Genomic DNA, 23,400 nt, shown 5'->3' with positions numbered 1-23,400 from the left:
GAAAACTTTAAAAGTAATCTCAACTCGACTCAAAAACTCACGAGCTAAAAATTATCAAGTTCAACTTAAACTCGAAATATAATATTAAAACTTGAACTCAAAAAGGCTCGAACTCAAAAAAAAAATTAGAAGTTCGATTGAAGCCTAATATTTGAGCTCAATTGAAGCGATATAATAATTCGCTCTGTGCTCACCAAAAGGCTCCATGATTTTGAATGTCAAATTACCTCTATTATTTATAGAAGTAAGTTGGGATGCTCTTCTATGTTTCTTAGCATGTGGGATTGTTTTGTTCTCATATTTTACTCTTTAAACTTTTGGGATGATATTCTATGTTTCTTAGCCATGTGAATTATTTTTTTTAAATAAACCAAATGACATCATTTGTTATGATTTTTTAAGCCCCAATTTTATTTTTTTATTATAGTTATATAATTATATTTATTATTTAATATATTTTACCTTAAATATTATGTTGTAGTTGATTTGAATCATTTTGTTTTATTTGATTTTATGGGTTTTAATTTATATATGTTATGACTTGTGATATTTTTATACCTTTTAATATTGTAAACTTAAAAAAAGTGTTACATATATATTAATATTGTTTTGAATATTATGTAAAATAAAAAAATATAATTTTATATAAAATCCGGTTTAACCGCGGATGAACCCGATTGAACCAGTGAACCAGTACCTTCACCGATTCAATGTCCGGTCCGATTTTAAAAATATTGATTTGAACCCAAAACCTTTTGAATTATAGGGTAAGGCTTCACCACTATGCCAACTTAAAATTTTAACATAATTTTACAAATACATTATACATACCATGAGTCATCATTTCAAAAGTTACTTTCTAAAAAACTCATGAAATTATTAAATTCTCAATAAACACATTAAATTCCAAAAAATCTAAAAAAACCTCCTAAATTCCTAAAAAATACTAAAAAATCATAAATTCTAAATCATAATCCATACAAATCATAAGATTCATTTTATAGAATGAATTTAAAGATTACAAAAAATCACAAACTCTCAATCGTACTCCCTAAAAATCATAGGATTCATAAGATTCACTTTTTATAATGAATTTAGGGATGATCAAAAAATCATAAACTCTAAATCGTAATCCCTAAAAAACATAAGATTCATTTTTAAAATTAATTTAGGGATTACCAAAAAATCATAAACTCCCTAAAAATGGATCTTGTGATTTTAGGGATTACGATTTAGAATTTATTATTTTTTTGGGAAATTTAGGAATTTAGGAATTTTTTTTAGATTTTATGAAATTTAAGGTATTTTTTGAGAATTTTAATAATTTAATGAGTTTTTTTTAGAAAATAACTTTTTGAAATGATGACTCATGTTATGTATAATGTTTTTTTTATGATTATATAAAAAAATTTAGTTGGCATAGTGGTTTACTCTTAAGTTTTGTTTTAAAAGGTCTCGAGTTCAAATTCCTTTAAATGTATTATTTGCTAAATTTTCTTAAATAAAATTACGTCGTTTTGGGGTTTTTTTGCACCAAACAGTCATGTAAATATGACATCGTTTTAGTGAGGGAGCCACATCAGCAACATCATGATGCAGAGATGTCATGTCATCATGACGTTAATCTATTAACGACACAGTGATATAATTGCAGTTAAACTTAAATATTAATGTTAAAATTGATAAAATTAAAACGTTGGTGGCTTAAACAAGTCAAAACCTACAGGTATGGGGTATTTAAAGTAGTTCACCCTAAAGTTTAGAGTGATTAATCAACGGGCTGAGAGTTTATCACAATTCTTAACGCTACAAAACCCGTTTTCATTCAACCTCCGCATTAGGGAAAAAAGGGGGTGGACTGGTGAGGGCGCGGGGTTTTAAGCTGTTAGCTTGGCGGCGGGGAGAGAGTGAAAAAACGAAAAGAATGGGGAAGAGAGACAAGAAACAAAGGCACCAACAAATAACAAGTCATAGAGGTGCAGCATCTTATTACACTGTACAACATGATGACGATTACGAAGATGAAAGCTCCAGTTTTCAACAGCCTCCCCAAGATTCTGAAGAACATCAAGAAGAGCAAGATGAAGAACCAGAAGAAGAAGAAGAAAATGACCCTAACTCATCAATGGAAACGCCATCAAAGTTCATTCTTTACCAACAATCAGTACAGGTTATAATCACCCCTCGGAGTTTTTTTGTTCTTCCTTTTATATTATTATTGCTCAGTGAATTTTCGAAGTGGGCAGATTAGAAAAGTTTAGGTTTTTGTCTTGCCAGTTTATTTTGTGAAAGCCAAAGCTAAAGAGTATTGCCTTGCATTAGTCGGGGAAGTAAAATTCAATGCAGAGTAGCTTATTAATGTCCTAGGTAATGTAAAGATTGGTTCTTTCTAATTATTTTATGTTTCTTACTAATTATATATTTTTATTAATATAATTTTTTGTTGAATGCAGTCACCAAAAGGAGATATAAGTTATTTGCAGAAGTTCTTTTTGATGTATGTGGGTGGAAGATTGCCTTTGCATCTTCAAGAAGATTTCTGTGGCACTGCACTTCTTAGGTATGTATCCCACTTGTTAGCATCGCCTTTTTATAGCTAATGCTGCAAATTAACCAAATGGTTTAAGAGACAAATGAATAAGTCGAGGCCGCCATTGGATTCTTAATGCATGTCAATTGTCACCCCTAGTTTTGTAGTTGGGATTTCGTTTTTCATTTTGTAAATGTTGCATGCTTTATGACTTTTGAATCTACGCTTATACTGCTGGAATGTCACCAAAACATGTATGCTGAAGTAAATACGATGGTAAAACAAGTCATTGTCTCTATAGTTTATGTTTGGGTATAAGGCAAAGGCAACACTGCTTTCTGAAGTGCCTCGGGTTGGGAATCTTTACTTCAGATAGTTGTCAGTAAATAAAATCACTCTGTTTTTTACCCTATCTAATAAGTTGTGATATACGGATGATATAGTTTGGTTAATGAGTGAAACAGTACTTCGATTGCCTATATATTTTGATAATATGTCGGTCATTCGTAGCAACTCAAAACTGGTGTTGTCATTCTCTTGGTTCTCTCTCTAGTATGGTCATTAATTAACATTGCAAAGCGCAAAGTAGTAAGCACTGAGAATTTACTCTGCTTGACAGTACAGAATGGCTTCGAAGTGATCCTAGGCGGACAGCTGTAGGATTGGATCTCGACCTTGAGGCATTGCAGTGGTGCCTGGAGAACAACATCAACAAAGTTGGGGCTGACGGGTATTCCAGAATATCCCTCTTTCATGGGAATGTACTGAATCCTCGAGAGGCAAGATTAGTCGGCTTTGAGCCACATGAACTGATAAAGAACATTCAGCTGGAGGAAAGTGATTACGATTCCGAGATTGCTGCAACAGAACATAACATGCTTGAGGGCTCTAGTGCTTCAACGAATGAAGAGTCCATTAAGGCAGATGCTAAAATACCTGCAAGAGACATTATCTGTGCTTTTAATTACAGCTGTTGTTGTCTCCATAAACGTGCGGAACTTGTTTTGTATTTCAAGCATGTTCTTGAAGCCTTGTCTAAAAAGGGTGGTATATTCGCGATGGATTTATATGGTGGCACATCATCCGAGCAGTCCTTAAGACTTCGAAGGAGATTTCCCAATTTTACGGTATAGTCATTCTGCCCATACAACAATGTTAATGTAAAGTACTGTTTAAGGATTCATATAAAAAATAGTATACATTCGGTCTGCCTAACCCTCGGGCATAAGAAAAGATTCATTTTACTTCAATGTCTGGTTTATTTTTGTTTTTCTATTAGTGCAAGCCTAGTGCAAGCCATTGATGCGGACATCTCATGTTATGAGATCCATACTGTAACATTTGATGCAATGTGTGCAGTATACTTGGGAGCAAGCTGAATTCGACATCATCGAACGCAAAACAAGGATCAGTCTCCACTTTCATCTTCAAAAGAAGCAGAAGAAACTTCGCCATGCATTTTCATACAGTTGGAGGCTGTAAGTTTAGTAAATCCCTATCATATTTTCTAGTTTATGATGCCACGTTACTGTCAGGTTTCTCCTTTCAGTTCAATAACTTGCCTTTGGATATGATATCATACGGCTTAAATTTTCAGGTGGTCTTTGCCGGAGATTAGAGACTGTTTAGAAGAGGCTGGATTTCCATCTGTCCATTTCTGGCTTCGAAAGATGCCGGACACTAATGAAAACAGATGCACAGAGGGATTCGGAGTTGCACGAGATTTGAAGTACGAAGAGGTAAAAACTTTCCCTCAAGAGGACGCTTGGAATGCATATATTGTTGCCGTAACGAAGTAGAGCCTTCAGTCTATATTTTCCGACGGACCAACCTTTGAGTTGCCTCATGCTTGAATAGGATAGAGGCATGCACAATCGGACACCTTGAGTTATAAAACTCACATTTTTCTTGGATTATTGTAATTTGAATCTTTCATGGCATCACATTATTTGATGAATTATTGTGTCATGTTTCGTGAATTTGGAATCATTTAGCATTCCAGTCAATGTCCTTTAAAATTTGTCGAGTATGCTGTATAAGCTGTTGAAATAAATCCTTCCGACCCTGAATTACAATGGTGCAAGATGGCAATGGGGTGGGGTTATTTTTTATCGCCATCACCCAACCTTTATGCATACTCGATAACTAGAACTTGAATTTGATTTTATTTATACTTTAGTGGCTAATAAAAGAACCCCTAAATTCGACTCGTTCTCGATTCGCACCTACAAGTCTAAACTCGATGATTTTTAGTGTTACGTCTTCAACAAGGGAGCTGTCATGTTTATTTTCCGAACATTTTACAATTTCTTGCTTGCTCGACCACCAAGTAATTGTTTTGCTAGTCTTAAAGCTCAAGGGTCATTCGATAATCTTTGGAAACAAGAGTATATTTATGGCAATCTGTTGAGGAGGTTTGGGCTAGAGTGGGTTTACGACGTTGGACACTGCTAGTCCAAACACGTGTCCGGAGGAGAATTGGTAAAAGATTTTTATTTTTTCTCGTTGGTTGAAAATTATACATGTTCTATTACCTCATTCTTCACTGGTTTGTATATTCGACAATATCAAACATGATGTGAATATAATTAAATTAAATTAAATATGAAAATGATTTTAAAACTACAGAATTTTAATAATATTAATATAATACTTATTAAAAAAATACAAACATGGAATGCCCATTAAAAAATGAGAACGGATTGAAATTTCTCCATTGTCATTATCGTATCAATTTATTACGAGATAAAACTGGACCCACTTCCGGAGCAACGTTACGTCATAATGTTTTGATTTGGCCGTCTCGATTTTGGTCCAATTTGGAGTCCCAACTCCCAATTAAGTATAGAAAATAAGATTTGTTATTGATGATGGTATTAGAATATAAGATTTTACTTTGATGAACATGATTTTATCAAACAAGTTGTTATTGATGATGTTATTGGAATATAAGATTTTATCACTTTAAAAAAAAAAAGTAGAGAAGGTTCTGACTTCCAACAATCCAGTTTGATTTTACTTTGATGAACCTAATTGTATCAAATAAGTTGTTATTGATGATGTTATTGGAATATAAGATTTTACCACTTCAAAAAAAAAAAAGTATAGAAAATAATAAAGAATGCATTTATATTTATTAAAGAAAACAAAAGAGAGGACATAATTAACGTAGTTTAACATCCACCCGAAATTGTGGCTGTTTTAATTTATGTTTTTTCTTCTTCTGGTAAATGTTAATTTTAATGCGTAATATTTATTGTATTTATTGGATGCAAAGTAGAGAAGCCCCGGTAAAAGGAAAAGTGCGTGGAATTTTCGGCCAAATCCCTCCCCTTTCTTTCTTTTCTTCCCCCACAAAAAAGAGCGATTCCTTTCCCTTCCCTTCCCTTCCCTTGTTTACTTTTTCTTTCTTCTTTCCCTTCTGTTTATAAGAAGATTTCGGTTTTGTATTTTCCTCTGAAACTCTCGTCGCAGGTGATTTTTCTGTCGATCTTTCTGGGTTCTTTTTGTACCGAATCTGTGGCTTTTTATTTATTTTCCTTTTATTAAATATTTTCTTTCTTACGAGATAGAAAAAGATATGGCGGAAGAACACAGATGCCAAGCTCCGCAATTATGTGCAAACAACTGCGGATTCTTTGGAAGCCAAGCGACTCAAAATCTTTGTTCTAAATGTTATCGCGATCTTCAGCTCAAAGAACAACAATCTTCCTCTGCCAAACAAGCCTTTAATCAAACTTTCGTTCCTTCGACGGCGTCTTCTTCTTATTCTTCGTTTCCATCACCTTCAACGACCGAATCAACGTCAACCGTATCCTTAGCAGCGGCGAAGGAGGAACCAACGGCGGAAACAAAGCAAACGGCCTTGGTGGAAGAGCCGGTTCAGGTCAAACAGAACAGATGCTTGAGTTGCAAGAAACGCTTGGGGCTCACGGGGTTCAAGTGCAGGTGTGGGATGGTGTTTTGCGGGATCCATAGGTACCCTGAACAACATGCTTGTACTTTTGATTTCAAAGGGATGGGAAAGCAACAAATCGCCAAAGCTAACCCACTTGTTAAGGGTGAGAAGCTTCAAAAAATATAAATAAATAAAAAATTACTGAAGAAAAAGAAAAGGGGAGGAGGGTGTATCTTTCAAAATACCAGAATTTGGATCGTCGATAAATTGATGAAATTTAGATTGATCATTTGATCTCTCCGGCCGGTCAACTAGTTTTAGATGGTGGTGGTTATTGTTCCCTATATAAATGGCATTATTTTTATGTTCCTTAAATTATTATAATTTTTTATGTTACATGGAATGGTTTGGTTATAGTTTCCCACAAATATAGAAAGGAAATAAGTTGATCGATTCTATGTCAAGATAACTTTAGATCCGGTATTTTTGAAATTCGAACATTGCATGAATTATGGTTTAGCTGAATATCAAAAACAAAAAATTGGAATTTGACAATAATCTGGCTCTTATTTATATTCTATTATCTTAAATAATTAATTTAATATTCTATTAATAGATTACCAACAATCAGTTAATCTAATAAAATAAAATATTAAATTTCTTGAATAATAAGAAAGGTTTCAATCTTATTTTGTGAAAGAAATTAATTTAACTATCATAATTTTTATAATATTTGATGTTAATTGATCTACAATAATTGGTGATTATAAATAAATAATAATAACAAACGATTATTAACTTCATCGAATACATTATTTACTGAAAAATTGTTTTGATCTAATGTCATCCAATCTCACAATGCACATTTGTTGGTAACAGATCCGCGTTTTGATATTTTATGTGCTAGGATTGCGAAATACTATTCGGCCAAACGATTCGTGGATGAAACAGGGAAGACATTGGAAGAATGGGTATGGTTCTATGTTTCATTGCTCATCCGGAATGCAAGCTGTTATTGCATTGGGAAAATTGTGACCAAATCAGTGTATCTGGCTTTGGCAAATCACCTTCTGCCAAACATGCCTAATGCCTTCGCTGTTTCTGATCGGAAAGCTCTGTTATGCTATTTTCATTTTCGAACGCGGTTGCGAGCAACATAAGTAACCAGTAATCATGTGTTTTGTATAGAAAATTCTCACCTCGAATCACTTGATCTACTATTAAGATTCTTAATCTGCCAGGTGATTATGTACAAGAAGAGCCCTCAACATGTCCCATAAGATAATCCCATCTTTCCCTCCATCCCATATTCCAACTATACAAAAGGAAACACCTTTTTTGACCTCCCCCACCTTCATTCCTCTGTGTCAATCACTGCATCTTTTTCTTCATACTTCACTCCCACCAAGAACTTCATGCTCACCTGTTTACAGGACACACATAATTTTAGCAGACTTCTCAACGATTTACCGATAAAAGAATCTCTTGAGACATACCTGTTTGGGATCGTAGACCGTGTACTCATTGTATTCCAGAGGGCTATCCTTGTGTTCTGAAGGGATCAGACGACCACATGGGACTTTGATATCATCTTTCCAATCTATGAACTCCGATTCATCTGGTTTCTTTCTCCCCAATCCCTTCACACAAACTTTCTTCTCTACCAATCGGTTTGTATCCTGTATTGTCCAGTTCAGTGAGGGAACTTCAGAATTTCATAGTGATAGAATGAAGTAGAATCTGAAACATAACCCGTAGTTATACCTCAGGTGGGTTCTTGAGCTCGATGATTTCTTCGCCTTGTGAAAACACAGCGAGAATCAAGAACCCCTCTGGCCTGTCTACAGCGGTGAAGCCATATCTGGCGGCTTCTGCTGCAGCATCAGAGCAAACTATGCCCTCCCCGAACTGTCAAGAAAAACTCGAATGTTCAATTGAGAGAATAGCATTTAGACCTTAATGTGATGAACTATAGCTTAACGTTCATTTTTACCATGTATCCTGGAACCGGTATAGAACAGCTAGCTGGAAGGAAGCCTTTATGCAAATGCCTCAACAGGTTCGAGCTCCTAGTACCTGGAAGTATTACATCAAGCACGAAAAACGATCACTCATCCACACTTGCAGAAGAAAAGTGTCCAAAGGACCGGTCTTACTTACCGCACCACAGGAGTCTTTTGTTTGGTAGCTTTTTTACTTCATCAAAAGTGGGACCTTCCTTCGTTTCCACACTGAAGATGTTCTCAACTGATATACCATATTCCTGACCAAAATCCACCAAGTATTTAATTCTCTGTTAGCAAGTTAATGAAAGATCAAAATTGAGCTAAAATATGCAAATCCCGGGTGTGCGGCTTACAATGTCTGCAACTTTGACAGGTTCATAAGTTTTTTCCACATAATTGAGGATCATCTTATAGTCATCTGAATCATTATCCACTGGAGAAATTATGCAACCTATTCTCTTGTATCTATCAGACAATGAGTCATCAAGGGTATCTTCACCCATACGTCCAATAACATGGGATGCCACAACAATGTCTCGAACACACTCGAATGATGCTGCACACTAGAAAATTCAAGCCATGGTTTAGTAGCAAGAAAAAAATGGAGCTAAAAAGAGTAGGTATTTATGTTAGGCATCCTGATTTCACATGATCAGCAAGTTCTTGATAGTCCCTGAAGATAAAGAGCCTGACGGAATGCATCAGAGTGAACCATCTTTGGCTAAAGTCCAACCAAACTGCCTCCGCTTTTGGTCCAGATTCCTTCATTGATTTCACTTTTTCAACAAACTCTAGTAGAACCTCCTCACCTGGTTAAATCCATGATATTGAAGGCATGGTGGAAATAAATAAGATAGGAAGAAGTTAACCAGGAGGCAGAAGGGTGAAATAATGGGTTCTCACATTTTTTCAAATGAATATTAGAAAGCATCCCCATTGGTAAATCAGGGGCATCTAGATCCATCTCCATCAATGCATACCTGTCCAGTGAAGTACAGGACAGGTTAAATCTGATATCTGTAAAGAGCATGGGTTATGGCAATAGTTGAAAGAAGCATACTTGTAAATCTCCTGACTGCAAAGAACCTTCATGAAGTTTGCAACAGTTGACTCAAGTTTACAATGTGCTGTTGCAACCCCTAGCTGCCGGAGGCCGAGTCCTCCACATCTCACATCGACTCCATCATCCTTATGGATACAAGGAAACCAATTAGAAACAGATATCATGTGAGAAAAAGAAAAAAACCAATATAATTGGATAGAATCAGAGAATTAAGGGATGTTTACTATGTCTATGGGATAGAATTTCAGTGGCTTCTTCTGAAACTTCTTCTCCCTTTCCCATGGCTCAAACTCATTTCCTGTTACTTCCTCGAAGAGCCTAACAAACTCTTTCACAGCACCATCTACGTCCTTCCATTCCTCGAGTCGCTCCTGGGCATTTGAATCATCACCCACTCTCCCTTTCTTGTAGTACAAGTGGAGATTACCGTCTGGTACCTTGATAAGTTGCATAATACAATACCTATACAAATGAAGCTTGGAAATCAGTAACTGCAATAGAGCTACTGTATTATTGATATAGAATCAATAAAAGAACTCGGTGGATTACTCATTAATGGATCGTCCTTGGTCGCAAAGTGAAAAGGCACAGTTGTATAATATTCCATCTTTCTCAAAGATTTGGCCACCTTGCTCTTGCAATCTGGTATCCTTGTAGACTCCCCTTTTGCCATATAGCTTGAGCTGCAAGCAATTAAATCACAGAATTGAGATAAACCATCTAGTTCTTTCAAAAAACTACCCAGAAATTTCTGTGAGGTAAAATGACATACTTCTGCTGAAAGTGATTCAAGTGCTGATTCGTCAGGAATTTGTTTATCCCACGGAATTCCTTTGCCATCAATAGAAAGATCTGTAACTATGTCATAAGCTTCTAATGGCTGTGCTTCTTGTTTCTCAATGCTGTCGAGTAACCAAGTTTCACTCACCACTCGTACCCCTCTTTCCCTGAAATGTTCCATCCATTCTCATTCAAACTAATTACTAAGACTTCCAAACCCTAAAATCATTTCAATGTCACAATGATTCTCACACATATATATATATATATATATACTCACATTGCTTCTATCAGTTTGGATGAGCCACCGCGCTCTCGTTCAGCAGGAGAAGCAACCAAGCAAGTTACACCTGCCCCCCAAGAGTTGTACAAAGTTTTATCAAAGCAATGAACAAGAGAACATGGAGGCATCATAAAGTCAGACGTTTTGCAGTGGTGAAAACGGTTACCAATGACTGAGTTAGAGACTTTTCCTCCATGTTTTTCTATCTTGGATTTCCAGTATTACTGCATTAGAAGAGTTACAACGTGAAGGATTTAATGCTCTTTCAGTCAAAGAAGAATGATTTAAAGGGTCAGCACTCAGCAATATCTAAACTGAAAAGGTTTCTCATACATGTGTGCGACTAAGACGGCCCATCAGGGAAATCATCATTCCTAAGAAAGATTTGTCATTGACTCCTACATACCGATGAGACCGGATCCTCGGGTCCTCGTACTTGTTTAGTAACTATAAGAAGAAGAAGAAATTATAGAGCTTAGTGAAGTTCATTAAAATTTGTAACATAAAATCAATGAGATAATCAGGGAAATTTACATCAGCAACAGCTGAATTCAGGGCAGAATCAGGCAATTTGGGTGGTTCTTGCTTCCTTGCGGGGCGTCTCGTTTTGTATACACAAGAAGACCACTCACTATAAGTTCCCTTGCAAGAATAGCGGTTGCCATCAAACTCCAAATCACCATTGCAGATTTCGCACTTCTCCAGTGGTCCATAGAACAACATATCAAGGCTGCCAACATAATATATATATATATTTAAAGCTCTGGGTGATTTCATTGATGAATTATTTGCATGAAAATAGACTAACCATTTGATGGCAACTGAAGCATCAGAACCAGATGAATCCTGATCATTAGCTTCAAGAATTTCCCTCATTTGTGCAATAGATAAGTGCTCTCTGACAGCTTTACAAAACTCTTCAAATTCGTTTGCTACATCAGATGTGGTTTTTTCTTCATACTGATCATTACCAGCCTCTATCTTGGGTTTCTTTGGAGATTCCTTTCCTTCATCACTTTTCAACTGCTCTGCCTTTTTGCTTTCTTGTCATGATTTTCTCTTCGTCACCGGTTCCATGTCCATGAGCATGAGACTTTGTTTCATGAATCTTCACAAATTAAAAGAAAAAAGAGAGGTTAAAGCTTATGTATGCCATTAGACCCATCATTACGAGACCTCAAAAGTCAAAACAACAAATCTGCAACAGACCTTCATGATTTTTCCTCCTCTGTTAGCCTCAATATAAATGCTACAGATTCAAATTAAATCTGAAAGAAACTAGAGTTTTAGTATGGATTTTCCAAAGAACATAAAAAACCTTAATGTGACACTCTTTTCTAACGCCAGCAACCCTGTACTATATAAAGATGCATCGACATACATGGAATTCTTTCACGTCTCTAAGCTGTTCTGTTCTGTTCTGTCTTCCCAAGAACAGAACATCTGTTCTCATGCAAAGGATCTCAACGCCACGTGTCAAAATGGGTATTTCTCACAAGCTAAACCTTTGACGGGTGGTGATCTAAACTGTATATGATTCAACAGGTACTTTTTGGCTTCTGTCTCAACTCTCTCTATTACATGCAATTACTAATGTGTGCAGTCTATATCTAACCTTTTCAGATTCAATGGTTTTACCCTTGTACTACTTGGCAGCTCCTTATCTTCCTGGACTGACACCTGGAATTTGCGAGGTGGGAGACCCAAAATGCTGCATTAAATTAAAGTAATAATTAGGTAATTAAATACGTACTTTATTCGATATAAAATGTCGAGATAATATAAACACGACACACGTTCAAAAAAGCATCACATATATAAAACTCTGAATCGTATTTCATTAAGTGTAACATGATATTAAAATCAAATTAAAGTTATCTAACAATATTAATTATTTGATTGGTTAATATTATATTAATAATTTAACTAGTTGTAGAAGTAATGCATACATAATATTATTAATTTAACAAATTTCCAAATATATATATGATTTGAGAAAAAATTAAATACAAATTTGAAAAAAAAAATTCATTGTTTAATAATCCTTAAAAATAAGGGTAGCTTATATTTAGTATAAAATAGTTCTAAACGCAGCGTTTGTCGACGCACAAGAAGTGAAACGATGCATTTAAAGCAGCAATAAATAAATCGAAAGTCTTTCAATTCAACAGCTTCCGTTCGATTCCCGGCTCTGTCTCCGAAGTCTTCAGCCTTGGGAAGCAATGAGTAAAATGGAAGCTTTTAAACGCAGTCTAATATTAATATTACCGCTGTTAACAATTCTACGATCTATTGTTGCATCATCACCAAACAATCACTGCTACAATGTAGGAGATCATGTCCCTTTATTTGTCAATAAAATTGGCCCCCTCGACAATCCCAGGTACCCAGAACAATGAAAAACTCAATCTTTACTTGAAATTTCAATTTTTTTTATTGGGAATTCAGTTTGTTACGTGTTTCTAAGCAATGGGTATTATTTTAACTGATGTGGGAATCAATACATTGTGATGGGTCAGCGTTTGCTTTTCAATTTGTTAAGTCAACTGTATCTAAAAGACTTTTGGGTTATGAAAGTGTAGTAGTTACTTTGTACAAGGATGTTGAAGGATAGGATCTGAACTATAATTAGGCAATGACCTTGTTATTTATGTTAGTTGCCGGTCAATACTGAAAAATTCGAATCTTCTTGGTGTTTTGGTTATTGAGATATCAATTCAAATCACTATAAGGGATTTTAGAGATTTTTAATGGTTAAAATAACTAAATACGCTACCATTTTGAAGAACACAAGACTAATAACTGAAAGTTTATTAATAATTTGAGAATGTTGAACTTTTATGTAATTAGCACTTAGCCGCTTGGTTGTTAGATTGGTTATCTTTTAACTGCTCTTGGGGTGGAACTAGAACCTATACTATTGCAACTCTTTGGAACACGCTGCCTTGGGACTTGGGAGAGAGATAAATGATTATGGTTCTAGGTTTACATTTTGTTCTTAGCAGAAATCAATGGCCACTTTTACTTGGAACTTCCAATTTCCATTTCCTTTTCCATCTACTAAGTCCTTCTGGTCTTACATTTTACTCCCAAACTGTTATTGTTTTGCAGTGAGACTTACCAATACTATGAATTGCCATTTTTCCGTCCAGGTTAGCAACAATTATCGGAATTACTTCTTAAGTTTGATATTATGCATGGTGAAGAATTTCATAACTATTTTCATATGTATAAACTTTAGAAATCTGAAATTAATATTTGTTAACATTCAGTTAAATTCTAAAGTTGTAATATTAAAAATTGTTTTAAATAAAATTATCCTACATTCACTGTGGATGAAGTTTTTAAACCAAGTCTCTCTAGATTCTTGGCTCTGGGATCTTATAGTTACATTGTGGAACTCACAATATTATCACTTAAATGTTTTTTTCCTGTGCCTCTGCCTCCACTGTTTTATTGTTTTTTTTCCTTTGCCAAAAGTTAAATGGTAGCATTGAGGTTTCATCTCTTCCAATTTTTGAGCTTGTGGAGTTTGGAGTTGTAAGTTCGCACTTTGTGTGTTGCAGGTCCTGTAATACAAAAGGAGTCCCTCGGGGAAGTTCTGAGTGGTGATCGTTTGACTAGTGCTCTATATAAGTTGAACTTCCGGGAGAACAAAGTTGCAGAGACATTGTGTCACAAGAAGCTTGAAGGAGATGATGTCGCAAAATTTAGAGATGCTGTAATTAACGATTTTTACTTTCAGATGTACTAAGATGATCTACCATTTTGGGGTTTTGTTGGGAAAATTGAAGATTACAGTTGGACACTTGAGGACAAGTCACCCAAGTATTTTCTGTTCAAACATGTAGAGTTTGATGTGCTTTATAATGGAAACCATGTTATAGAAGTACATGCAATTGGTGACCCAAATCGTGTTGTTGATATAACAGAAGATGCTGGGATTGATGTTGATTTCACTTATTCAGTTACCTGGAATACAACGTCAGCTGCCTTTGATACCAGAATGGATAGATATTCAAGGGCTTCTTCCCTCCCATTTCACCAGAAAATTCATTGGTTTTCATTCATCAACTTATTTATCACTATTATGCTGTTGATAGGATTACTTGCCTTGCTTTTCAGGCGACGTCTGAAGAATGACTTGAGAACGTAATTTTCCTTATGTTATTGTTGACAATGTCAACTTGTTTTAGACCTATAGTATTGCTTGTTTTATACTTTGAGGCTAAGGTTCAATGCATGAATATCAGATTTTCAACTGGAGATGACAAAGAAGAAGACAAGGAGGTTGGTTGGAAATATATTCATGGTGAAGTATTTAGATATCCTCGAAATAAGTCCTTGTTGTGCTGTCATGGGCATGGGTACTAAACTTCTAACCTTGTAAGCTCCTCACTGATTTTCTCCCAAGTGTTTGGCATCTTGTTTTTATTTATACTAGTTGATATCTGATAAGTTCAACAAGAATAATTAACAGAGTCTTCTCCACTTTGTGGGGTTGGCAGTTGGCTAATGACTTAAGATTGGTATGATACATGCACGGGAACCTAATGCCTCTTGCTGATTACTGGTATATTTTTAATTAAACTAAACTTGTTTACCTTCATATTCTTTATTTTCCTCTTCCTTTTGCATTCCTTTTCCAGTTGCCTTAACAACTTATTTATGCTTACATATTGGGTGCCTTCACTATGGAATTAGTATTACATATTTACGATACTTCAAAAGAATTGCCATTATAGGATTAGTTTTCCAATCAAATTAGATTCAAAAACTCGCCGCCCTTTCTTGACTTTCGTGGTCTAATGCTGTGTTTAGTTATCCTTTCTTTTTAACAATGTTGTGTTTCCTTTCAGATTTTGCTGCTTATTTGTGTTGGTTTGCCGTGGTGTCCTTTATCCGTACAATCGTGGAACACTTTGCACTGCGCTTGTCATTTTATATTCTCTGACATCCGTGGTTACTGGGTACTCACGGCTTCCTTCCACTGTCAGTTTGCTGAAACTGGATGATAATTTAACATTGCACACACTGAAGAACTTTTTTGCTTGTTTGTTAAATAAAAGGAGTCAATTTCAGGAAAGGAGTGTCCTCCTGGCTGGAATCATGTTTTCTGGTCCCTTGTTTGTGATAGGTTCCATCCTTAATGTGGTTGCTGTATCTTATGGGGAAACAGCCGCACTCCCTTTCGGCACTATCATGGTTATTATTCTCATATACACTTTTCTCACCATTCCATTGCTTGTGTTGGGTGGGGTGATAGGATACCGCTTTAGGTCTGAATTTCAGTCACCTTGTGCTACAAAAAGATACCCAAGAGAGGTTCCTCCATTGGCATGGTACCGGAAAACTCCTTGCCAGATGTTTCTTGGAGGTTTCTTACCTTTTAGTGCCATTGTCCTCGAGTTACAACATTTATATGCGAGCTTGTGGGGATACAGGATATTCACTCTTCCCAGCATTTTGTTTATCATGTTCATCATCCTCATCCTGGTTTGACATATATTCAGCTATCTGTGGAAGATCATCAATGGTGGTGGAGGTATGTTCCCTTGCAACTTTATGTACATGGATGTTAATGCATATGAATACACACACTGAACATAACTACGTGCATGTTAATGAAGGTTGGTATTTGAGCTTCTTTACTTCATATATGTAGAACTGTCACTGTAATATGAAATATCATAGATCAAGATCTTGCTATTATTGCTGCCTGCCTACATATTTTTAGGACCTGTGTCACTGCATCTCTTCGTTTCCCCCCCCCCCCTTCAAATACCCATGTCCAAGACATACTCTAACATGGGTACGGGAATATGATCTTCTAAGGTGGAAATCTTGGGAAAACTGAACATATCCGTTTTGATACCCATGTCTGACCATTACACCTGAGTCTAGGTAACATAGTTTAGAACTGATCAGTGTTTAAAACTGGCTGCAAGATCTCAATCTGCTGGTTCTTTTAAGTTATCAGAAAATCATATATTGAAATGAAATACTTCTAAATATTTTTTCTTCAATAGTGGCCACCCTGTACAAAAATAAATGAATAAATAAGTACCAGCTTTGTTGGATTTTATTGTATCTATTTAGATTCTAGGAGCAAACAGATGAGAGGGTTTAATGAATAAGAAATAATGCTTTTTATTGTCGGAAACTTTTCCATTCATTTCTTTCACTCTCTGCTCCCTGGAACCAGCTAAAGTGTCTGAGCTTCATTATCTGAAATAAGTGCATCATTCTTTGTTTATCCTAATTCCCCCTTGCATTGCCATAACATTGCAAACACTTGTGGTGTTGTTGAGCTTGATGCAGATCTGTGCTGTGTGGGGGATCAACCTCTATTTTCATGTTTGCTTATGGTATTTACTTCTACGCAAGATCAAGCATGAGTGGCTTATTGCAATTTTCATTCGTTGTCGGCTACAATGCCTGCATGTGCTATGCATTCTTCTTGATGCTTGGCACAGTAGGCTTCCGTTCTTCCTTGATGTTCGTTCGCTACATTTAACGAGCTGTTAAGAGTGAGTGACTCAGCCTCTTCATGTTCCTGGTAATGGCTTTACCTTGTCTTTCTGCCATCACCACGAACCCCTTATCTCGCTAACCATATTATTAAAAATCAGAAAAGAAGGGGAAGAAACGGAAAGGTTGTGAAGAATGTGATATGAACACATGAGAGAAAATCATAGCTATCTTTTGATGCAATTTTCCTTCTTTTTTTCGTTTCAAGGCTAAGATTTGTTTGCTGTTCTTAGGAAAACATTCATGTATACACTATCCACGGTTTTATCATCTCTATGTTGACAAAAGAAAGAAGAAAGAATAAAATTATTATTCCATTAATGGATGATTTATTATGATATAAAGCAACCATGTCTTATATATGCAGAAGCACTTCTTTTTTCAAACTTGAGAAAAATTGGAAATTTTCTATTTTAAGTGTTTTTTCCCCCTTTTGCTTTTACTTATTATTGAGTAGATCTGTCTAAAGATTGAGTTGTAGTAGGAGTTGAGTGTTGGACAAGGGTTTTACGAACTCAAGTTAACCCGTTTAGAAGTTTTCTTTGATAATAAATATTTGGAAAAATTCTAATTCAAATTTTTTAACTAAATATCAAGTCCATGTTTTAATTTTTTTTCCGATCATTCAGACATGACAAATTTAATTTTGAATCGAAGTCGAAATTCAAATTAAAAATTTAAACCCATTTGAATAATTTAAATAAAATAACTCGATTTTTTTTAAAAAAAATGATTTTTTAAATCAAATCAAAATTTACTTTCACTTAAATCTAGCTCAACCCTACCAAACAAATAAAAAGTAATCTAAAATTTCTAGAAAATTCTTTAAATAGCTCATTTTTTTTCAATTTAATTTTATAGAAAAATAAATAAAAAACAAAGTTGGGCAAAATTTAGAGGTAAAATGTGGAAGAAAATATCTGAGCTTAGTTTGGAGTAGGTCCACATGTTTCCCCAAGGAGAAAATAAAACATATGTTGAGTGCATACAGTTTCCCACCTCAAAACGTCATCTAAAATCTAATACACCAACCCCATTGGACCCTATGCACCATTATTCACTGACCACCACCTCTCACCCTTCTTTATGGCGTGCATATGAAAGAGCCACACAATTGTGAGACTCTAAGCTCTAATGAAACGTTTATATATTGAAAACCATAGAAACCCATCATATGGTGACGTGCACTTCAATTCCCCCACACCCAATAACCCAACCCCCCCTTTATATATTACCCTTCGAAAACTCTCTCCTCTTTGCACACCACCACCACCATCATCATCAAACTGCAACTACAACATGTCTAGTATCAGTTCCAGTCCCTGGAATCATAATCCGTCGAAACCCGTTATCGCCCGTGTTGCGACTTTGTCCATCAACTCCGACAATATGCATGGTTTCGGCAATGAAGATGACAAGTCTTGTAGTTGCAGCAATGGCAGTGTTCTACAAGGGTCGGCTTTGGTTCCTACAAGGCATTGCAGCGATGGAAACGACAAGGATTCGGGACGTGAAAGGCTTAAAAGACACAGAGAAGAGGTTGCAGGTAGAGTTTCGATACCGGATAAATGGGGTAAAGAAGAGTTGCTTAGAGACTGGATGGATTGTTCTTCGTTTGATTCATTGTTAGCTCCCACTGGACTCGCTTCTGCTCGTAAAGCGCTTATGACTGAGGGAAGAAGAAGTAGTTCTCAACGATTGATGAGGATGGGAAGTATGTGTTGAGTAATTATTTCATGTTGATTCTGTCCATATTATTGTGGCAACAACTTTTTATCTGTTTCGGATCATAAAGTCTGTAAATTTCATTAACTAGCCACTGCTTTTAGGTACGAAAATAAAGTAGATGTGATAAACTGATTTTCAACATTTGCACTCTATCAATCCATTAATGCTAAGATCTGGGTATGAAAACACTTGCAGCAGTTTGATCTAGTTAAACTGTACTGCTTAAGGCAAACAATTTCTTTCAGTATATATATACTTGGATCTTGTTATATGGGATGTATAATGATGAATCATTTGGCCTTAAAATGAACCATACCATCCCCTTTTGTTCTTTGGTCTCACCAGTACCACCATTGATCTTAACGAGCTCTCTCTCTCTCTCTATATATATATATATATATATATATATGCAGTTTTCTAATCTCTAAACACTGTTTGCCTTTTCTCCTCAATCTCTTCTCTTTCCTGTACATCCAATAGAAGAAAATAATACAATTCTCAAACATTTTTCGCGCAGGTATTAAGCATCCAACCTAAAAGGAATTGGTGGATTATAATTTATGTTCAGCCGCTTATCGTTCATACAACAAAAATATGACTGTTTTCAAGATATAGATCACAGTTAAAAATATGGGGTATGTATTTGTCTCTCTTATGAACGTTTTATATATATATATATATATAGCCATAAGTTCTTATATATATATATATATATATATATAATCGGTATATTTTCTTCCATATCTTTGTCTCTCAGTTTCAGTACGGTGGGAAAGTAATTTCTTCAAATGAGCATTCTCATTTCTCAATTGCACCACTTTTTCTTCCAGAAATCTCGAATGCTCCTATAAAAGAATGAATGGAGATCATAGCCTCAGTATATCGTAAAAGATGTACGAATTCTAATAATAACTTGGCTAAGTTCCAGAGTTCTGCTAGCTATAAATATATGTATACCTACCTGAGCCTTTGCTCGAGATTTTGCAGCTGAACTTCTGCTTCTGGTCTTATTCATCCTCTTCCTTTGAACCTCTCCGATGGTTTCTTGCATTTGGTTTCGCCCTTTAATGTTAACCGATCAGTCATTCATTAGGAGCAACTCTCTTGAGCTTTGAAGATCACCTCCTAATGGTGAATGTGCAGGCAAAACATACATTTACTTTGAGGTCTATAAGGGAACCCTAGTGGATTCACTAAACACCCTCCAATGCTCATCATCTTATTCTGAATATTCTGATCCTTTAGGAAAGACGAAGATCCAGTTTCAACATCTCACGTAACATTATGATTGTTCTGCTGGTATGGTACCATTATTGGAGGTTGCAGTAGGAATTTGCTGCTTTCTTGCTGCTGTTCATCTTCTGGGTTTTCAGCTTTGACTTCAATGATTAACAAAAGCATAAATTCATCAGAATCTAGTGTTCCATCAAGTATATTGGCCTAATCTAATGAATTGGCGCCCATATTTATTCTCCCTTAATCACCAAATTTATGAAGAAAACCTTTTTCTTTTAATCTGACAAGCAGATTTCATTTGTGAATACCTACATAGATCAGGAGACATAATTTACTCATTTTTTTTAAACTTTCAATATATTTTACATATTAATGCAAGATCTATGTATATTAGACTAAATCCATGATACTTCACGCTCTCTTTCATCGTTTTCATTTATTTTCTTCTCGTTTTTTTTACCTAATTTGAGTGATAAATTGCTTAAAACTATTAAATAAATATGTGCATTTACTATTGAAATAAAATTTTCAATTGACTTTGTAACCTTTTATTGTAAAACTTTAACCTTCAACTTAAATTAATTCATGTTTTTTAACTTTTAGGATTCATAAGAAGAAATAAAATTTGACTGCTTTATGCATTACTGTATTAGACTTGAGATATTTTAACTTATTTTTATTTAAAAAAATTAATAGATTTTAAAGTTTTACAAATACATATATAATGATATTATTATTGATACGTGATATAATCTTATATTATCACATAATCAAAAGTAACATTGTTAATAAAAATACAAAAGTAACCTATAAAATTAAATTCGAATGTCAATGTGAAAATATTTTTTTAAATATCAACTTTAAAAAGGATGTCTAATTTAAATTGAAAAAATAAGGAAAAATTATTTGATTCATGGCCAATACAAGGAACGTGCATGTTTAGTCGTAAAAACCAATCATAAAAATCAGTGTTGGGGCTGAATCAATCTATTACTAATCTGAGCCGGGTTCAACTCACGGAAACCAAGCCTCTCAGGCCTAATGAACTTGGGCTGGACTGCTAATGGCTCAATATCATTTTATTACTCCGCCTGTATATATATTTCCCCAAAAGCCACGAGCGGCTAGGTTTTTCTTCTCTGGTAGGCAATAGGCATTACCTACTTGCTTCTCTATTTCTCGCTAAACCTTCCCTTGTTGTAACTCCCATTTCCTCACGGATCTTACTTTTAATGTCTTTTTAACGTTATTTTGCAGGTAGAAGTTCATATTTTGCTTCGTTGAAAGAACCGAGGTTCAGAGATGAGGTAATTTTAACTTTGCTATTGATTTGCTGCACACGGATTAGATGCTTTTGGATTATTTTTTCATTTATGCTTTACAGGATAATCCTCTTAGGTACATTGATCGGTGAAATGATTAGTTACTGATTCAGAGATGAGCTATTTTAATTTTTCTGCTGATTGTTGATTTGCTGTACTCGAATTAGGTGTTTAGTTTTTATTCATATTGTACGCTCAATTTTTTTCTCTTCGATTAGATTGGTTTTGTACAAAATTCTATTTGGCGTAAAATTTGAGCTTTGAAGGTAAATTCTAGTTGTCAATTTTGGTTCAGCATTATTTGTTAGGGGAACTACTGCCGTTCCTGGATTTGGTATTTTAGTTCAAAGCATTGGTTTGATCTATGTGACCTGGGATGCTCATTTTTTTTTATTTTGAGTTGTTTAAGTTGCCTAGATTAATCTTTTGTTATCTAGTTGTTTACGGTTTTGTTTGCTTAAAGATTTTGGATTTCTTATTTACAGTAAGCTTCAGAGTGATGCTCTTAGAGAAGCTATTTCAACAATTGTAGCTCAGTCCAAGGAGAAACAACGCAAATTTACAGAGACTATTGAACTCCAAATTGGTCTGAAAAACTATGATCCCCAAAAGGATAAGCGTTTCAGTGGATCTGTGAAGCTGCCACAAATTCCACGTCCCAAGATGAAAATTTGCATGCTTGGAGATGCTCAACACGTTGAAGAGGTGATTTTGCAGCTTTCTTAGGTGAAATTTTGTTTGTTTATATTTCTTAGAAGGATGCTTTATTTTTGGAATCAGGTATAAGATGTGCATTATGCTGAGTATATACTTCTAGTATTTGAATTGTTATTTTTGCAATTAACTTTTTGTTTTGAATGGTTTAATAATGCAGGCTGAGAAAATTGGTTTGGATTATATGGATGTAGAAGCATTGAAAAAACTAAACAAGAATAAGAAGTTAGTGAAGAAGCTTGCCAAGAAGTATCATGCTTTTTTGGCTTCTGAATCTGTTATCAAGCAAATCCCTCGTCTTTTGGGTCCTGGTCTCAACAAAGCAGGCAAGTAACATTTAAAAGCATTATTGACATGTTTTCAGCAGTATTTATATTGCACTCCTAAAGCATTTGCAGGAAGTCCTAAGTTCACTCATTTTGCATTTGTCAGTTATCAGTTATTAACTTTTAGTTTACATTGTTGATGTCACGCACAAATGCAGGGAAATTCCCAACCCTTGTTACTCACCAAGAGTCCCTAGAGTCCAAGGTGAATGAGACCAAGGCAATGGTTAAGTTCCAGCTGAAGAAGGTTCTTTGCATGGGTGTGGCCGTTGGAAATGTTGCCATGGAGGAGAAGCAGATATTACAAAATGTGCAAATGAGTGTCAATTTCCTTGTTTCGTTATTGAAGAAAAACTGGCAAAATGTGAGTTTTATTATCTTTTGTATATGTACAGGTTGCTTGCTCTCTCATGTATAGTGTATGTATATATGTGATTTTGGCATTATTTTCATGATGTTGATTATGTAATCTGATTGAATTTTGAATCTGTGTTGATTGTAGGTGAGGTGCCTCTACTTGAAGAGCACCATGGGACCTTCAAACAGAATCTTTTGATTTGCTTATGTTATGTAGGGAATGAAAGTAGTTGTGGGATTGATGCTATATCAGTTTCTTTGTTTTACTCTGAATTTAAAAATTTTATGTTTTGTTTTGTTGTTGGGATCCCCAGAAATGGTATGAATTTTAGACATTGGAAGTTTTGACTGCCTATCGACTAGTGCTCCATGAATTTTAAGTTACCATCCATTTAATATTCATGTGATCCAGACAGAAAATATTCATTGGCATATGGCTTGTACTTGTCAGCCTTGATGAGCGTATGGCCGTTTGTTCTTGCAAATTGTGACACTGTTGAATCATTCTCCCCAAGATTTTGTTGCGAAACGAAGTTTAGTGGTGTAAGAGTTAAATACACGTAACACTAGACCAATTTATCTTTATATAAATTGTTGTAAGCTTCAAGTTACTAAAATGTTGTTAA

At 35.2% G+C, this 23,400-nt stretch overlaps 5 protein-coding genes and 1 pseudogene across 6 annotated transcripts; 5 read left to right on the top strand and 1 right to left on the bottom strand.

The window, feature by feature from the left end:
* The first annotated feature begins 1,817 nt into the window (after window positions 1-1,817).
* On the top strand, window positions 1,818-4,548 carry LOC120211948. The gene is made up of 5 exons (XM_039210418.1): window positions 1,818-2,170; window positions 2,454-2,560; window positions 3,150-3,657; window positions 3,890-4,008; window positions 4,128-4,548. Exons 1-5 carry the CDS (start codon window positions 1,925-1,927, stop codon window positions 4,327-4,329), a joined length of 1,182 nt encoding a protein of 393 aa, XP_039066349.1. The 5' UTR covers window positions 1,818-1,924; the 3' UTR covers window positions 4,330-4,548.
* Window positions 4,549-5,825: 1,277 nt separating this feature from the next.
* LOC120211934 (zinc finger A20 and AN1 domain-containing stress-associated protein 3-like) lies at window positions 5,826-6,628 on the top strand. Of its 2 annotated transcripts, none has more exons than XM_039210410.1 (2): window positions 5,826-6,004; window positions 6,103-6,628. In XM_039210410.1, the coding sequence occupies exon 2, from the start codon at window positions 6,111-6,113 to the stop codon at window positions 6,612-6,614; it is 504 nt and encodes a 167-aa protein (XP_039066341.1). In that variant the 5' UTR covers window positions 5,826-6,004; window positions 6,103-6,110; the 3' UTR covers window positions 6,615-6,628. The 2 variants fall into 2 exon arrangements, with proteins under 2 accessions (XP_039066341.1, XP_039066334.1); XM_039210403.1 differs by having other exon boundaries at window positions 6,096-6,628.
* Window positions 6,629-7,744: 1,116 nt separating this feature from the next.
* LOC120210611 (protein ADP-ribosyltransferase PARP3-like) lies at window positions 7,745-11,775 on the bottom strand. The gene is given in 19 exon segments (XM_039209310.1): window positions 7,745-7,851; window positions 7,925-8,107; window positions 8,193-8,336; window positions 8,422-8,504; window positions 8,589-8,691; window positions 8,788-8,997; window positions 9,083-9,243; window positions 9,338-9,414; window positions 9,495-9,622; window positions 9,722-9,959; window positions 10,047-10,180; window positions 10,270-10,444; window positions 10,558-10,627; window positions 10,727-10,784; window positions 10,894-11,007; window positions 11,095-11,290; window positions 11,369-11,589; window positions 11,591-11,668; window positions 11,770-11,775. Coding segments are annotated over 19 exon segments (2,448 nt in total). The 3' UTR covers window positions 7,745-7,782.
* Window positions 11,776-11,941: 166 nt separating this feature from the next.
* LOC120210602 lies at window positions 11,942-17,098 on the top strand (annotated as a pseudogene).
* A 1,127-nt stretch (window positions 17,099-18,225) lies between these two features.
* LOC120210590 lies at window positions 18,226-19,445 on the top strand. The gene is made up of 2 exons (XM_039209292.1): window positions 18,226-18,805; window positions 19,337-19,445. The coding sequence occupies exons 1-2, from the start codon at window positions 18,226-18,228 to the stop codon at window positions 19,354-19,356; spliced, it is 600 nt and encodes a 199-aa protein (XP_039065223.1). The 3' UTR covers window positions 19,357-19,445.
* A 1,820-nt stretch (window positions 19,446-21,265) lies between these two features.
* Window positions 21,266-23,115, top strand: LOC120211923 (60S ribosomal protein L10a-like). The gene is made up of 5 exons (XM_039210394.1): window positions 21,266-21,362; window positions 21,863-22,082; window positions 22,252-22,417; window positions 22,576-22,781; window positions 22,920-23,115. The coding sequence occupies exons 1-5, from the start codon at window positions 21,358-21,360 to the stop codon at window positions 22,971-22,973; spliced, it is 651 nt and encodes a 216-aa protein (XP_039066325.1). The 5' UTR covers window positions 21,266-21,357; the 3' UTR covers window positions 22,974-23,115.
* The last annotated feature ends 285 nt before the right edge of the window (window positions 23,116-23,400 follow it).

The sequence above is a fragment of the Hibiscus syriacus genome, unplaced genomic scaffold (genome assembly GCF_006381635.1).
Source record: "Hibiscus syriacus cultivar Baekdansim isolate YM2019G1 unplaced genomic scaffold, ASM638163v2 tig00000715_pilon, whole genome shotgun sequence".
Classification (NCBI taxonomy): domain Eukaryota; kingdom Viridiplantae; phylum Streptophyta; class Magnoliopsida; order Malvales; family Malvaceae; genus Hibiscus; species Hibiscus syriacus.
The sequence above is the reverse complement of the archived record's forward strand: the minus strand, read 5'-3'. Positions and strand labels throughout refer to the sequence as shown.

Coding starts and splice junctions, on each gene's coding strand:
- LOC120211948 (XM_039210418.1), top strand. CDS start 1,925: ATGGGGAAGAGAGACAAGAAACAAAGGCACCAACAAATAACAAGTCAT. Junction 2,171..2,453: donor TTTACCAACAATCAGTACAG/GTTATAATCACC, acceptor TGTTGAATGCAG/TCACCAAAAGGAGATATAAG. Junction 3,658..3,889: donor GGAGATTTCCCAATTTTACG/GTATAGTCATTC, acceptor CAATGTGTGCAG/TATACTTGGGAGCAAGCTGA.
- LOC120211934 (XM_039210410.1), top strand. CDS start 6,111: ATGGCGGAAGAACACAGATGCCAAGCTCCGCAATTATGTGCAAACAAC.
- LOC120210590 (XM_039209292.1), top strand. CDS start 18,226: ATGAAACGTTTATATATTGAAAACCATAGAAACCCATCATATGGTGAC. Junction 18,806..19,336: donor ACGATTGATGAGGATGGGAA/GTATGTGTTGAG, acceptor TTTTTCGCGCAG/GTATTAAGCATCCAACCTAA.
- LOC120211923 (XM_039210394.1), top strand. Junction 22,083..22,251: donor ATGCTCAACACGTTGAAGAG/GTGATTTTGCAG, acceptor TTAATAATGCAG/GCTGAGAAAATTGGTTTGGA. Junction 22,782..22,919: donor TGAAGAAAAACTGGCAAAAT/GTGAGTTTTATT, acceptor TGTTGATTGTAG/GTGAGGTGCCTCTACTTGAA.